This window comes from Mirounga angustirostris, unplaced genomic scaffold, assembly GCF_029215605.1.
Source record: "Mirounga angustirostris isolate CCGP_5_RB_7025 unplaced genomic scaffold, mMirAng1.0.hap1 SCAF_5, whole genome shotgun sequence".
NCBI lineage: Eukaryota > Metazoa > Chordata > Mammalia > Carnivora > Phocidae > Mirounga > Mirounga angustirostris.
Window position 1 is genome coordinate 22,421,259 of NW_026991713.1, and position 17,288 is coordinate 22,438,546.

Below are 17,288 nucleotides of genomic sequence, written 5' to 3' on the forward strand. Positions count from 1 at the left end.
AAGTTACATTGTTTGCAATTTTTCTTGCTTCTTGAGGCAGGCCTGTATTGCTATAAACTTCCTCTTAGAATAGCTTTTGGTACATCCCAAAGATTTAGGACCATTGGGTTTTCATTTTCATTTGTCTCCATGTATTTTTTTTTCTTTCCTCTTTGATTTCTTGGTTGACCCATTCATTGTTTAGTATGTTACTTAACCTCCATGTATTTGTGTTCTTTCCAGACTTTTTTCTTGTGGTTGGTTTCTAGTTTCATAGTGTTGTGGTCAGAAAAGATGCATGGTATGACTTCAGTATTTTTGAATTTGTTGAGACTTATTTTGTGGCCTCACATGATCTGTTTTGGAGAATGGTCCATGTGCACTTGAAAAGAAGGTGTATTTTGTTTTAAGATGGAATATTCTGATTATATCTGTTAAATCCATCTGGTCCAGTGTGTCATTCAAAGCAACTGTTTCTTTATTGATTTTCTGTTTGGATGATCCATTGATGTAAGTGGGGTATTAAAGTCCCCTACTACTATTGTATTACTATTGATTACTTCCTTTATATTTGTTATGAGCTGCTTTATGTATTTGGGTGCTCCCATGTTGGCTGCATAAATATTTACAATTGTTGTTATCTTCTTGTTGGATTGTTCTCTTTATGATTAGGTAGTGTCCTTCTTTGTCTCTTGGTACAGTCTGTTTTGAAGTCTGTTTTGCCTGAAATAAATATTGCTAGCCTGGCTTTCTTTTCACTTCCATTTGCATGATAAATGCTTTTCTATCCTTTCATTTTCTTTTCAATCTGTATGTGTCTTTAGGTCTGAGTCTCTTGTAGGCAGCATATACATGAGTCTTGCTTTTTTATTCATTCCATCACCCTAGGTCATTTGATTTACATTCATAGTAATTATTGACAGGTATGTAGGTATTGCTATTTTGTTACTTGTTTTGTAGTTCTCTCTTCTTCTCCTGCTCTCTTCCTTCACGGTTTGCTGGCTTTCTTTAGTAATAAAGTTGGATTCCTTTCTCTTTATTTTGTGTATCTATTACTGTTTTTGTTGTGTGGTTACCATAAGTTTTGTATATGACATCTTATGCATATGGCAGTGAGTATTAAGTTGATGGTCACTTAAGTTTGAACCCATTCTAAAAGCACTAAATTTTTACTCCTCTCTCCCCCACATTTTTAAGATTTTATTTATTTATTTGAGAGAGAGAGCATGAGAGGGGGAGGGCCAGAGGGAGAAGCAGACTCCCTGCTAAGCAGGGAGCCCAATGCGGGACTCGATCCTGGGACTCCAGGATCATGACCTGAGGCAAAGGCAGACGTTTAACCAACTGAGCCACCCAGCGCCCTCCCCCACATTTTAGGTGTCCATATTTACATCCTTTTATTTTGTGAATCCCTTAACTGATTTTTATAGATATACTTAATTTTACTGCTTTTGTGCTTCCTACTTTTCTTACTCCTTGCTTATGGTCTTTCCTTTCCACTCAAAGAGTCCCCTTCAGCATTTCTTGTAGAGCAGGTTTAGTGGTCATGAATTCCTTTAACTTTTGTCTGGGAAACTCTTTCTCTCTCCTATTCTGAATGATAGCCTTGCTGGTTAGAAGTTTTTTCTTATGGCACTTTGAATATATCATGCCGCTTTCTTCTGGTCTGCAAAATTTCTGCTGAAAAATCAGCTGATAGCCTTATGGGGCTGCCTTTGGATGTAACTGTTTTCTTTTTTCTTGCTGCTTTAAAAATTCTCTCTCACTACTTTTTGCCATTTTAATTACAATGTGTTTTGGTGTGGACCTCTTTGGGTTGATTTTGTTGGGGGCTCTCTATGCCTCCTGGATCTGGACTTCCATTTCCTTCCCAAAATTAGGTAAGTTTTAAGCTATTATTTCTTCAAATAAATTTTCTGCCCCCTTTTCTCTCTCTTCTCCTTCTAGGATCCCTGTAATGCAGTGTTATTATACTGAATGGTGTCACTCAGTTCCCTTAATCTAGTCTCATTTTTTGTTAATCTTTTTTCTTTCTCCTTTTCAGCTTGATTTCTTTCCATTACTCTGTCCCCCACATCACTGATCCATTCTTCTACTTCCTTTAGTCTGTTTATTCCCTCTAGTATATTTTTAATTTGTTATTGGGTTCTTCATCTCTGATTGGTTCTTTTTTATGTTTTCTATCTCTTTGTTGAGGGTCTCACTGAGGTCCTGTTCTCTTTTCTCAAGTCCAGTAAGTACCTTTATGACCTTTACTTTAAATTATGTATCAGGCATATTATCTCCGTTACTTATCTCCAAGAGTTTAGCTGTCTTGCTGTGATTTTGTCCTGTTCTTTCATTTGGGACATATCCCTCTGTTTCCTCATTTTGTCTAACCCCCTGTGTCTGTTTCTATGTGTTAGGAAAGTTAGCTATGTCTCTTGCTCTTGAAACTAGAGGCCTTATAAAGAAGAGGTCCTATAGTGCCCTGCAGTGCAATGTCCCTCTATCAGAACCTGGCACTTACTGGGTATCACCTATGGGCATTGTGTGCACCTTACTGTTGTGGCTGAGCTGCTTTTGCCTTCAGTCCAGTTGTCTTCTATGGCTCTCTTTACCTGTTGCAGGCAGGGTTTGGTTCCCTGTGTTGTTAGTGAGCCAGTCTGGGGCAGCCTTGGGCTTGAGTTGGGTTAGGCCAGGTATTTTCCAGAACTGCAGAAGCACAGCACTGCAGGGCACTCTCCCTGTGTTGTCCCATGAGAAGTTTTTGTTGGTGAGTGGGGCCTGTAGTCAGACCAGATATCTGCCCCCAGTCCACTCCTCGGGCCATAAGATTGCTTGTGTGGTTTTATTCTCCTTTCCCCAGGGCAGGAGTCCCTCTGAGGTGGTGCTGACCCGTCAGGGCTGCTTGTATACTGCTATGCTTGTGGCGTTGCTTTGGATGGAATCGCCAAGGCCAGGTTGGGGGGTGGGGACCACAGGAGAGTGTGAGGGCAGGGCATGCTGCTAGCAAGGTAGGTGGAGAGTGTTCTTGCTGCAGTGGTTCACACAGGTGTACCTGTATCTAGGCTGGGGAGTGGGAGAGGGAAATGGTGCCTGCCAGTTCTCTTGTTCTTGAAGAAGTCTCCCAAAGATCTCTGCCCCTCCAGCACATGCTCTCAGATTAGTAAACAAATCTCCCTCCCTCCTGTATACCCCAGGTGTTTTTCAAACTGCTGCTTCTCTGCTGTATCTTGGTGGGGCTGTTTGTTATGCTATCTCTTTAAGGGCAGGGACTCAGTTTCCTATCACTCTCTGGCTCACTGATTTTTCAAAGTTCCAGGTGTTAAGCCCCACTGATTGTAAGAACTCACGATGTTAACTCTTTGGTTTTCAAAGCCAAATGATAAGGGAATTCATCTTCCCAGTGGTTTTCAAAGCCAAATGATAAGGGAATTCATCTTCCCAGTGCAGGTCCTCTGTGCCTGAGGTGCCTGGTGTAGGGTCTGCTCCTCTCCCCTCTGCACCCACAGCAGTCCTCCCTTAGGTCCTGCAGGTGTTTGGCTCCCAACTACATCTCTGCTGTTTCTACCCTCTTCAATGTGGCCTCTTTTCTACATTTAGCTGTGAAAGGTCTTTTCTGCCAATCTATAGGTCATTTTTCTGGGTTATTTTCACTGATGTGGGTGTTATCTAGGTGTATCCATGGGATGAGGTGAGCCTAGGATTCTCTTCCTCTGCCATCTTCCCTGGAAGTTCCCAGAACAGAATTCTTGATTTTTCCCTCAAAACTATTTATATTCTGTCTTTCTGAGCTCAGTAAATGGCATAACCATTCACCATGTTGCTCAAGGCACAAATCCAGAGGTCGTCCTTACTTCCTGTCTTCCTCTAACCACTGTGTACAACACATGAGCGGATTCCATCTACTCAACCCCTAAAACATGTCTCAGATCCACCCATTCCTCTCTATTTCCTCACTCTTCTCGTCCAGGCTACCACCACTACTCCAGAACTATTGCAGTACATGTCCTAATAGTCTTCCTTCTTCCTTATGCAACCAAAGTGATCCTAAAACACAAACCAGTTCATGGCACCACTGCCCCAAGTACCTAAACCTAATTTCCCACAATGCTTCTCTCTGATGCTCAGGCCTTCCTATTCCTGGAACAGACCAAACTCACTCCTACCTGAGGCCTTTGTGTCACCTGCTCCTTCCACCTATCATGGTATCCCCCATATTTCTGCACAGCTGACTTCCACTTGTCATTCAAGTCTCAGCTACATGAAGAGGCTTTTCCTGGGCCATCCATTCTGAGATAGATACCTAGTCACACTCAAGTGTATACCCAGTTTTAATTCTGTATAGCATTTATTGATGGAGAGTTGTTCATTATTTATCTCGTTCCCCCCCCCAAAAAAAACCTGTAAGTTAAATGTATAGGAATTTTCAGAATATTTTTGGATTACCTCTTAGACTATTATATTCTTTCTCATATGGCCTGGATAAATCTGTTCATGGCAGGTGCCTCCATCTGACTTTACTCTGGTCTCCATAAACTTCCAGAAGAGCACAACTAGGTTGGGTGCCATGAGGGCTTGTTAAATATTCATTGAAAAGCCTTCACTGAGAAATATGAAAATATATAGTGAATAATATTGATGTCCTTTAACTGCCTCAACATCCCATCCCTCTCAACTGGTGTCCATGTTCCATTTCCCTCAGGTCCAGTTGTTTATTGTTGAGAAATATTCCATGATCCTAAGAATATGTGAAGTCCTTCCCACAGCTTTGTGGAGATACAATCAGTTCATGTTGGAAGGTAGCCATAGGGCATGGATCCCATAGCCTTTCATCAGGCTCCAAAGCTCACAGCACAAGAGAAATAAGAGAGACCTTCCCAGGCTTCCTTGCCCCAGCATTCCTGAGCAGAGCAGGTGGCCAGGGCCAGGGCAGATGTGGAAACACTAAAAGATGAGGCAGCAGTGTGGTGAAAAACTCCCTCCAAGGCCCCTCCTGAGAGCTCACAGCTCAAGCATTACCCAGGAATGGCCTGTTTGACTTTGTGTGCACAGGGGCTAAAATGTGGTTTTAACCATTTTATAGCTCAGCTCAGTCTGGTTCAAGGCTCAGCTTGACCTGGCCCTGCTCACCTTTTCACCCTCCCATCTCCACTCTGTGAACTAACTAACTGCAAGTTCTCAACCTGCCACTTCTCTTTACCACAGGAGCTTTGCACATGCTGTTCCCTCTCTCCTTGCCCCCTCACCAGGCAAACTCTAGCTCGTCCTCCAGCTGTTTAGACATTACCTCATTCTCTTATAATATCTATTCAGTAAGTATTTATTGTGTACCTACTATTATTTACTGGGTTGCCAGGAGGTTTTCTAAGTTTGGGGGAAACAGTGAAGAGAACAAAACCGTACACTGCAGTGGAGGATGAAGGAATAAATATGATGTATGTGGCATAGGATTATAAAGACTAGAGCTGAAGAGGAGAGCAGAAAAGTTAGGATGCTATTTTGTATTGGGTGAATAGGTGAGGAGATGATGTAGGCATGCAGGTGTCTGGGGAAAGGCATTCCCGCAGAGCAAAGGGTGTGGTCTTGGCATGCAGGTAGAAGCAAAGTCAGTGTGGCTAGACTTCACCTTGAGGAATTCAGGTTTATTCTGTAACAGAAACTACTGTAGGCTTGAGAGCTGGAGAGTGACATAACCTGGTTCACCTCTTCTAGGAAGTCCCCTGGCTCCCTAACCGCAGAGCAGCCTCCCTCCATCCATCCCCCTTCTCAGTATCAAAGTGCTTCTGTGTTTGCTCCCCATCTGTGTGCCTTCAAGAGCAAGGGCCAGGACTCATTCACCACCCACCCTTTGAATGCCTTGCATACAGTCCTTATGCAATAAACATGTATGAGAAGGACAAACACACAATTCTCACATACCTGTTGGTCTGTGACAGGACTGCAGTCCTGTAAAGGCCTAGTGTTGGTTTCCAAGAAGTGTTAGGAAGCATGTTTACACCCCGGTACAGGTATCCTATAACAGGCATCAGCCTTTCTGTTTTAAAGCAGATCGACCCATCTGAGCAAAAGACTCTGGCCAATCTGCCGTGGATTGTGGAGCCGGGACAAGAAGCCAAGAGAGGAATTAATACCAAGTATGAAACCACAATTTTCTGATACTCACCATCCTCCTGTCCTCGCGGTGCCTTGCACGCTGAGCAGTCCCGGAGCAGGCTTCCCTTCGCGCCTCAGTTTCCACCCAGCCCAGGAGGAAGACTGCTCTGTTTGTGTGGCCTTGTCACAGGCGAAAGGCCGCTGGCCATTCCTGGGGACGTTCTTTCTGCACCAGTATGCAACCAAGACTTTCCAGCTGTAACCCCTGAGAGGCATGAGTTGAGATTTTTCGCTGACTCTCCCGACTCCCCTCCCTGCCACCACCCAAGGTATTTCTAATGACTCTGCCCCCAACACTGCTTTGCTGAATTTGGGGATAATACCTTTAAAAAAAACAAAAGGTACAGGGGATCTCTAATACTGCCTAACAGTATAAAAAATCTTGGATTTTTCACAGTCAGCAGTTTTAAAGGTAGAATCAGAACAGAACTACCCCCATAAAACATCTGTAAAATTGTATCACTGAGCATCATTTCATGCATAAGGACAAAAACCACCCCTATAATTGCCAGGAAATCTTGTTTCCCAATTTCTATATTTGTGGATTTTATATGTAATCAACCATGTCAGATAAAGAAAACATTTACATCTATGGATTGATTAAAAATTTAAGAATAATTCAAAACAGAGGAATTTATTATGCACAGAAAAATGTGTCTTGTATTAAATATTTTTATTAAAAGAATGTTTCATTAATGCACTGATAAGAAAACTAGGTTAGTTGTGAGGGATGTTTCTGGTTTCATTTCAAGTAACTAAATTTTTACTGCTACCACCAAGAGGACTGGCTTGGGTGTGGCAAAGTGCTGATGACACTCCCCAGAGCAGGAGATTAGGGCAAGCAGACTGGCATCCAACCGAAAGTGCTGACGCAGCCATAAGCTGCAAAGATTGTTTTTTTTTTTTAACTTTCACAGTGTTTTAAAGAAAACGTTAAAAAAAAAAAAAACTAGGGCTCCTGCTGTCAAGATTTCTGTCATGGAAACCTTGTTTGAGAAAGGTGTTAGTAAAATTCTATTGCAAAAATTTTTTTCTAGAAAAAAATACAAAAAAAAAAAAAAAAGAGAGATTCCAAAGTAATAAAACTCTTTTCTTGAAACAAATAAATGTTTGCTTACTATTTGATTAAATAAAATTTACTTACATTTCTTTAAGGTATTTTAATTTTTTTAATGTCTCTGTGGAGTATTTGTATGATTCCATAATGTATATTTATGTAGAATCAAATTATATAAACAGTACCAATATCATTATAGAAAAAATAACATTTTAACATATATTGTTCTAACTGATCATATTGTGAATCATTTTGAAGTTCATTATAGCGATACTGATAAATTGTGGGATTGTCTTAATGTTTTTTTATTAACCAATATTATTTCAAACCTGAGGATTATTAGTTATTCATCAGTTGGTGAGTTTTAAAGAAAGATAAATTTTATTTCAAACTGACAAATGTATATGGATTTAGTTCAGTGTTGAAGAATTTTAATACAATATTAAATTACTTGACCTGAACAGTTCCTTGTATATATTTTGCCTATTCACTGTTGATATGTATGTAGTAAATGGAGAGTAAAAATAACAAACACTGAAATATGGTACCAAAAGGTAATTGTATAGGAGCAAAGTAAATAGTAGCTTTGCTGAAACAGAAACATATGTGTAAATATGCTTGGGCTTCCAGTTATAAATTTTGTAATTTTTGTCATTATTTATATCCTATTAAAAAAAGCACACAAAATAAAATGGAAATTGTACAGCCACCGGTGCTTGGCATCATTCTGTGAGCACCTTCCAACTTCCATTTAGGAAAAAACCAAAGGCCCAGCCTCCTCAACATCTATAGCTAAAAGGCTTTTTTAATTGGCAAATTGAGAAAATTTACTCATTTCTAAGTTCAACCAGTCTGAGAAAGATACATGGGCCTTTTATTAAAGCTTAAGTTTCAGCCAAAAAATTTCCAATGTCTTTAAATATTACAGTAGGCTACAAGGAGAAATTCCCAAACAAATTTCTAAAAGAGCAAGGACCACCCAAATAGATCATTTGTCTGGGACAATACAAATAGCTTGTTTGGAAAAACATCTACACTTTTGTGTCAGGTTGGGCTGCTAAACGAAATATCAGACTGTGTGGCTTAAACAACAAATCTATTTCTCACAGTTCTGAGGGCTGGAAAGTCCAAGATCAAGATGCTGGCGGATCAGGGTTTCTCTCTGAGAGCTCTTCTCTTGGTTTGTAGGCATCTACCATCTTGCTGTGTGGTCATATGACCTCTTTGTGTGTGTATGTGTGTGCACGAGCATGCATGCACAGAGAGTGGGGGAGCAGCAAGCTTTCTGGTGTCTCTTCTTATAAGGGCACTAATCCCCTTCTGAGGGCCCCACCATCAGGACCCTATCTAGCCTAATTATCTCCCAAAGGCCTATCTCCAAATACCATCACATTGGAGGATTAAGCTTCAACATATGAATTTTGGTAGGGGCTGAAACATAACACAACAACATCAATCCTTCCATTTTTCTAAAATACATGTGCCAGCTGCAAGTCAAGTGATATAATAGGGCCATGTTAGAGATACTGGAAAGATCAACGTTTCACATTCCATGTCCTGTGACTTTCAGGAGATCTCCCCTGCACTGCTGGATCTAAGTCTGTTACTCTTTGAAACACACACCAAAACAAACAGGATGCTACCAGCCTGACATGCGCAGACACATAGCTTTGAAAACATAAAACCAACCTGAGAGGGGACCACATCCACAGAGGCAGAAAGGGCAGGCTTCCTGAAGAAAGGTTTGGGCTGGGATTTTAGATGCTAATGCTTCAACTGGGCTAATTAGGCCCCTTTCTATCTTTGGTAACCACCAAGAGGTCAGCAGTCCTCTTCTCTCTGTGGATCAAATGCTTATTTGTATCAGTTATGGTCCCAGCATGAAGCAGATGGCACATTCCAATCGGGATATTTTAAGAGTTTAATAAATAGAATACTTACATAGGTGTTGGCAGCATGTAGGGAAACAGACGGGTGGAACAGTGTCCCTGGGATGGTAATTGCCTGAGGGAGAATGGGAAAGGAGAAGGCTGTGTGGAGGGGGCTGCCAGACAGGCTGAGGGACATGGCCAGCTGTAGTGGCCCTCAGGGAGGGAGCCAGGGATTAAAATACCCTGATCTCACTCTCCACCCCACATTACCTGAACCCACTGAAAGCCAGAGGATGAGGAGCCCATTGATATGGTCTACACAGGGCAGGGAAGAGGTAGGAGAGGTCTGAGGGGCAAATAGAAGAGAGCCAGCCCACATAATGAAGAAGGGATATGCAGCTGATATCTTGAAGGGGAAGTCTGACACATTAGTAACTGCAGTATCCATGGGGGATGGGGATCCTTGAATGCTAATATTATTCCAAAAAAGAACTTTAATTCAATTACTCTATTTTTTTCTTACATTATATTCTATGGTAAGTTTGGGTGAATGAACCCTATGAAAATTATGCCCAGTTAATTCATTAATAAGTCATGGCAGTGGTTTTTCTCAGGACATACCAGATTTTCTGTTAGAATAGTTAGGAATATTATTGGGGTATATAATACTTGGATATGATGGGCTAGAAAACAGGCTTAGATAATGAACACATGGATAAATTCTCAAAAATAAAAATTCACACTTGGACCCCAAGTAACATTGCTCCTAAGCTACTTCTGAAAAGAAAGGAAAATGTGATAAGTGGGCTAGCCTCCAGAGTTCATTCTTCTCCCACAGAACTGGAATATAATGACCATGTTCAGAAGTCCATATGGAATAAAGCCTTTTTTTAAGACATTAAGTTTTTCAGTTCTCTTTTTATATAAGGTATTCACTATGTTTCTTAGCAAAATCAAGCAATCTGACAGTAATAAACACATTTTCTTAAAATATAATTGGGGAACCAGCCAACACAGGCCAGCAGAGTCTACCTGCACCGAGGCTGCATCAACCTGCCCCCTACTCCATTCCTGTCCCTCCTACACCTAGGCCACCCCACGCCCATTTACTGCTCTCTGTGCAAATGTACAAATGAACCCAGCATCTGGTGCCCCAGCAACAGAGTCCTGCTTCCCACAGAAACCAGATCCAAAGCAGGCAGAGAATTACCTTAGGCTCATTGCCCAATCACTATCCTGCATACTGTGGAATTCCATTAGTACCCATGAGCCAGGTCTTATTTTTGTGGGAGAATTAACCCGAAGAACTTGGTACAGACCTAGGAATACCAATTCCACTTAACTGTTTCTTCTCTCCATCCCAGGCCAGTCTACTCACTGAGAACTTGCTGTGTTCATCGTGGCACCATTCTATTTAGAATTGCTAATGCAAAGATGATCATTCCTGACCCAACACATTGCACACTGTGTATAACTCATAAAGAATTACAGCTACAAATTATTTATCATCGAAATAGTTTTTGTTTTACTCTCTAAAACCCCAGAGACCTAGGTTTGTAAAAGCTGCATAGGCATTTAACTTTCCAAGAGTAGTTAATGACCAAGGATGTAGACTTATGTCAGACTGAAACAGAGACTCTGCACTGAACAGCTCCATTAGGGTCACCCCAACAGCTGAGGTTTTCTCAGGGGTTCAGACAGCTGAGGAACATGCATGTCACAGAACAGACTTCACAAGCACAGCAGAGCTAATGCGCATCTTCCAAGTCCTGCCATTCAGGAAACATCTAAGTTATGTGTCAGAGGACAGTACGAGCAAGCTGAGATGGAGTTGTTCTTACTCACGACATGGTAATAAAAGCTGTTCAAAGCAATCCATATTCAATACTCAATTGTCCTCTGGATGTCTCAGTGCCTCAGTCAAGCATCCCAACAGCTGCTCCCTGAGGAGCCTGCAGCTCGCCCTCTTACTGCCTCTCCTCAATAAGACATGTGAGAAGGGAAGTCAAGACGCCTCCAAGTAAGAAGCAACATCAGCTGTTTTCTGACATTTGAGAGGCTGATTTCTCTCCACTTATCAAAAGTGCAGGCTCAGTTTTCTGAGAGAAAAACAAAAACAAAAACAAAAACCCCAATGTGCTAAGTGTTGAGTCAAGGGAGACTGGGAAGAAAGGCACAGGAAATTGAGGAATACCATTTGAGCAGGCCATTTCTGGGGTGTGTGCCTGGGTAGGGAGGTGGAAAGTTGCAAACTCATATGGCTTCAGAGCCACACAGGTGACATGAGTGAGGGGGGCTGTGATGATCCACAGAGCACCTGCCTCATCTCAGGGGGCACGTGCTACTTACTTTCAGCTGACTGTTGCCAGGCAGAAATGAAGACCCTGGGTCAACAGATTTTCTAAGAAATCAGTATTTATGCAAAATCACCAGTTTTCAAATGCTGGCAACAAATTCAGCATTTAAGTGTGGGCCAAATAAAACTCATCTGTGGGCTGGGCGTGATCCATGCATCACTTCTTTGTGACTTTCTGAAATTCCACCAAGCTTCAACAGCCTCACAGCTAGCTAGATGTCCAGTTACTTATCAGAGGAGGAACAGTGTGTTTGTGGCTAGAGTGAGGGGGTGGAGGAAGCAGAGATGCAGAGTCACTGACATTTGTTGGACTGCTCTTAGACACCAGGTTGGTTATTCAGTATCAGAAGCTGAATTTAGGGACTAGTAGCAAAGACCAGAAATAACAGTGTCTTAAACATGGAAGGGTTGAATTTTTTCTCATGTAACATGAACTTCAGAAATATTACAGGGCTGGAATGGGAGGTCTACAAGCTCCTTCTACATTCCTATTCTGTCATCCTTAGCATATGGCATCTGTAAGGTCACCTCATGGTCAAAAAATGGCTGCTGGAGCATTATCCAGCGCATCCACATTCCAGACAATAAAAAGAATGATAATGACCTAAGGTCTCCTGCCTCCCAACTGAGTAAGGCAATCTTTTAGGAGCTTTCCTGGAAGCTTCAAGCCACAACTCTTTGCCACCCCTACATAGGCAGCTGGACAATGTAGCTGTTGATTTTAGCTGAGCACAATGCAGCCTCCTAAAAATTTAGAGGAGTTGTCAGTGAGGAAAAGGGAGTCTGCCATGATGGGAATAATCATGGCACTAGGTAAAAAGTGAAAGCAAGTACACACCAGTGAGACACCTGGATAGAGAAAGCCGCGACCAGAGGAGGAATTGATGGTAATAACCCTAAAAGCGTTGCTCTATAAATTAGCCATCAAATCCAAGCAGGAAAGATCCCCACATCTGTGTTAATACAACAGGCATGCCAAATGTCTGTGCTACCCAGCAACACTCCTGAGGCTGTCATGATGGAGCAGGTACTGGAGCACACTGTAGAAGCAGTCATCAAAGTGTAGCTGGCAGCTGGACAGAAGAACTGGCAATGGCCTGGCCATCAAGGGCGACAGAACAACCTCCACTGCACTCTGGAATCACCTGGGGAACTTTAAAATAATACAGATGCCTGGGTCCCATCTCCAGAGATTCTGAATTAATTGGCCCGGGATGAGGTCCAGGTTTAGGGAGGTTTTTAAGTTTCCCAGATAATTTTGGGGCAACAAAGTGTAAGAAGCTTCACCCCTGGATGGATGAGGACCCCTCCTGATTCTCTGAGAAGTTGGGCAGCACATATAAGTCTCCATACCAGGGGCGCCCTGGGAAGCAGGTCCTTGAGATTAAAACATTTGCTGAAGGTCACACAGCTAGGACATTAGTGCAGCCAGGATTTGAACTTGGATGCACTTGACAGCCAAAGCCAGAGTTCTACCATACTCCCAAGTGCCAGCCCAAGCAGTAAGCCCAAGGTCTTTTCTCCATTCTCAATCCCAATCCTCCATTACTCATGGGTGCATGCATATCCCAAAGAGAGGAAAGTTTCAGACGGCTCAAAAGAAAGCAGATGACAGCTTTCCTGCTGAACAAAGTCTGACTCCTGGGAGCTAATAGCCAAGAAGATAGATCTACCATAAGGTAGAAAAGGATGCCCGGAAAAAGCAAAAGTCACAGGTTCCCACTTTGTAAACCATGGAAACATGGGCAGCAAAGGAATGGAAGTTTATAACTGAAACAAAAGATAATAATGCTATTGAGCCTGTATCGGATGCTTGACATCTTTCAAGCCTCATAAAAAACTGCAATCAAGTGTTGTGATCCCTATTTGACAAACAAGGAAACTGAGGCTCTGTGAGGTTACACCATTTCAAATGGAAGGAAAAGGAGAAAAGGATATGAAATCAGGTGGCAGAAGAAGGCACGTGGATCCATTAACCCCAGGGCTGCCGCCAATCTCAAATGAACCCCCTAAGAGTTTCAAAGGAGAAATAAGCATCTCCAGGGGGCAGGCCATAAGGCTGCCACCTTCCCTGCTCAATGCTTGAATCATCTGAGACTTGAGACCAGGCTGGGTAGTAGCTGTTTTGGGTAGTAGCCAAGTGCTGGCAAACCCAAAACATCCCCCAACCTCTGCCATCCATTTGGCTATCAGAATGGACCGTGCTGCTTTCTTCAAAGAACAATCCCTACAGGCACAGAGATGGGCTAACCAGAATACCAAAAGTAGAAGCTCTTCAAGAGCAGGGACCACCTCTGACAGCTCAGGACTTAGGATCAGTCATGACACATGATGTGAATGAATGAAATGAATAACGAATTAAAGTGCGTAACTGAAATGATGCTCTTGGATCCTCTCACCCAGGGCCTTTAGTGAGGCAGCCAACTGCATGGACCAAAACCCCAGCTCCATCACTTTGCTGTGGGGCTCTGGTGACTTAACCTGTCTGCACCAGTTTCCACATCTAGACAACAGAGATAATACCTTGCAGCCTTGTTGTGAGGATTCAATTAAATAACTAAAAACTAATAGCTCCTCCTTCCTTCCTCCTAAAAAGGATTTGTTACATCTCAGAAAGTTATTTGGCAGAGTGGGGCAAATAAACACAAGGTGAGGGGTTTAGAATCACTGCTAATTGAAGATGAATCAGAGATGAGAAACATAGATCTCCAAAATCTTCCCCAGCTGTTGAAACCCAAGCCTTGACCCCTAGACTGGTGTTCATCTGCCATAAACCCAGGAGGATTCCACTTCCAATTGAAACTGACATTCAACTTGTAGCCCAATGGGTCTGGTCTCTCTATAAAGAAAAGAAAATCAGATTTGGACTGTGGCACTGGCTTTCTCACCGATTAACTGCCTGGGGTGTAGTTCTTCCTCTCTAAGCTAGGACTGCAAAGTCTGTAAATCCACTCAAGTACTGTGAAGACAGAATAAGGACTGGGCAGTCCCGAGTGGGGAGGCAATGAAGATTTGAATGGATGGTGAGGTGAGCTCCCGCTCCTCACAAGAGCCACCTTGTACTAAGCAGGAGGCTTCATTCAGCTACTGGGTGTTCTCCAGTTTGATCAGTTGCTCAGAACCACCCCACCCAAACTTGGGCCTGGCATGCTCTCTCTAGTTACTTGCTCTAGCCCTGGGTGATGGGAAATTACAGAGGCACATTTTCTGTTTGCTTCTCTGTGAAAAGCAGTATTCCCAGTTCTGAAGGCCTGACCTCATAAATGAATTTACAATGAACACCAGCAGCTCATTTTCCTGAATCATAATTTAAATGAAAATTTCCCAAGTTTTGGTCTTCTTATATCATCTGACTTAGAAATAATATGCTGTTGATGCCAAATAACTTCAAAGACATGGTCTCTGATGAGTCCCACGTTTGATGCACATTTTTCTGCCCCTTCCCCGTGAATATACACAACTACACAATAATTCTATGGTTAAACTCACAGCAGCTGATACTCTAATTCAGGCATTTAATAACTGTATAGTATCTCCATAGTTTTAAGGGGAGGGGTTATGAGCAAGGAAATCTATTCAAGGGACAATCTTCAGAGACCAAGAATTATTCGAAAATCATTTCCTCCTCTAAAGGTCGGTAAGTAAATTATAATAACATAATGTTGAATAATAGATTGCCGTACTTGACAACTTAAACACTTCAGGGACATGTTTATTCATTTCATATAATCTAGAAGCAAATCTTTTTATTCAAGTGAAGTTTTACCTTCCTCTAATGATGCTTCACAGTAAAATGCCAAACTAAAACAGAAAGATAAAGAAAATGCTGGTGATGTGCTACTTCTTAATTAGCCTACTGATATCCTAGTGCAGAGGGAGAACAGAGAATGCGCTATGGGCATGCAAGCATACATACAAGAATTTCAGTCATTCAACAAATATTTATTGAGACTCTAACTGGAGCCAGCCTTATGTTAGACTGTGGTGTAAAAGACATAGACCTGGCTTCAGGGAGCTTCCGATCTAATGAGCGACTCCAGTAAGTAAACAATACAGGGCGCTGAAAGTCATGGCAGAGAAAAGAGGGCACTATGAAAGGACTAGGCAGACCTTCAGCAGAAGGGTTATCTCAAAGAATATATGAAGGATAAAAAGGAATCAGGGGAAAAAATTAGGCAGGAGATGGGCAGTATAGAAGACAGAAGAGCGTATACAAAGACACAGAAGCAAGAGAGCACACAGCAGGTCCAGGGTTTTAAAGAGAAATGATAAGATTAAGATGAGCACTTTGGAAAGATTAAGCAGAGGGACACAACTGGTGGCAGAGACAGCAGTCAGGGAACTGTTGCCAGGCCAAAGGTGACGGGACCCAAATTACACCAAGGAATGTTCACTGAGCACTTTCTCGGCCCAAGCACTGAGGTAAGTACTTCATGAGCATTATCTTATTAAATCTTTACAACAACCATGAGAAGAACGGATACCCATTTTACAGATAACAATTGCTGATATTTTCTTGTTTTCTTACTATCTACTGTTCTCTCCCCACAACTAAAATGTATGTATTGCCCTGGCTGCTACTTAAAATAGTGCTTGGCACTATGCAGATATGCAAGCCATATGGGAAAGACAGGCAGGTGGCTGAACAAACAAACCAATAAATTTTGCCCCAAATCACATCGAGTTAAGAGACCCACGCCCACTGCATTCACTATAACTTACCACACCACGCTGCACTTCTTATTCTTTGTGGTCCTTCTCAGTCTCCTGTGCTGCTTCCTCATCTCCCAACCTGAGACTGCCCTGGACTCTGTAGGACTCCAACCTTGACTATCAACACCTGTTTCACTGCTGATCTCCTCTGATCCTGTGGTTTAAATACATTTAATTCACTAATGATTCTCAGATATTTATCTCCATCGCAGATTTTTCCCATGAACTCCAGACCCTTTTATCCAACCACCTACTCAACATCCCCACTTGGATGTCTAGTGGCCATCTCAAACTTACTATGTCCAAAACCCTGCTCCTTTCATAACCATCTTCATCTCAGTTAATGGCAACTCTAATCTTCCAGGAGCTCAAGCCAAAGAGGCCAAAACCTTGGTATCATTCTTAACTTGTCACTCTCACAACATTTATCTAATCCACCTGCAAATCCTACTAACTCTTATCATTAAAATATATCCAGAATCCGGGGCGCCTGGGTGACTCAGTCAGTTAAGCGTCTGCCTTCGGCTCAGGTCATGATCCCAGGGTCCTGGGATCGAGCCCCACATCAGGCTCCCTGCTCCGCAGGAAGCCTGCTTCTCCCTCTCCTCCCAGCTTGTGCTCTCTCTCGCTAGCTCTGTCACTATCTGTCTCTCTCAAATAAATAAATAAAATCTAAAATATATATATACATATATATATCCAGAATCCAACTGTCACAACCCCTACTGCTGCCATCCTAATCTGGTTGCCTTCATTTTGCCCAGATTATTACAAAAGCTTCTTACTGGTACCCCTGCTTCCCCCCTTGCCTGTCCCCCTTTTCAACTGATTTTCAATTTCCCACTGCCAGAGGAACCAATTAAAGCTTAAGTCAGATCACTCCACTGCCCAAACTCCTCCAGTATCTCCTATCTCAGAGTAAAAGTCCACACAGTAGCCTAGGAGGCCCTGCATGGTGATGCACCTCTTGTCAACATTCCCCCCCACCCACCTCCAGCCACATCCCAGCCTCCTTGCCAGCTCTGTAACAGAGCAACCCACCCACTGTCCCGTCTTGGCGCTCACTGCGCTCTCCCTTGGGAATCTCTCCAGATACCTGGATGACTCACTCCCTCACCTTTCAGGTCTGTACTCAAGTGTCACCTTCTCAGTGAGCAACTCCATCTAAAACTGT

General features: G+C 42.6%; 2 protein-coding genes across 5 annotated transcripts in view; one reads left to right on the forward strand and one right to left on the reverse strand.

Annotated features, from left to right (window-relative positions):
- The window catches only part of ANKS1B (ankyrin repeat and sterile alpha motif domain containing 1B), a 1,110,621-nt gene extending 1,104,472 nt beyond the window's left edge, over positions 1-6,149 (forward strand). For all 4 annotated transcript variants that reach the window (XM_064590752.1, XM_064590748.1, XM_064590749.1 and 1 more), the window contains one exon: positions 6,010-6,149. In XM_064590752.1, the coding sequence (XP_064446822.1) occupies positions 6,010-6,120 (111 nt within the window). In that variant the 3' untranslated portion in view covers positions 6,121-6,149. The remainder of the gene's footprint in view (positions 1-6,009) is intronic.
- A 39-nt stretch (positions 6,150-6,188) lies between these two features.
- The window catches only part of APAF1 (apoptotic peptidase activating factor 1), a 104,460-nt gene continuing 93,360 nt past the window's right edge, over positions 6,189-17,288 (reverse strand). Inside the window, exons 30-33 of the transcript XR_010411379.1 lie at positions 16,124-16,268; positions 9,116-9,178; positions 8,864-9,013; positions 6,189-6,322 (exon numbers count right to left, since the gene is read on the reverse strand). The gene's annotated coding sequence lies outside the window, so the exon portion shown is untranslated. The remainder of the gene's footprint in view (positions 6,323-8,863; positions 9,014-9,115; positions 9,179-16,123; positions 16,269-17,288) is intronic.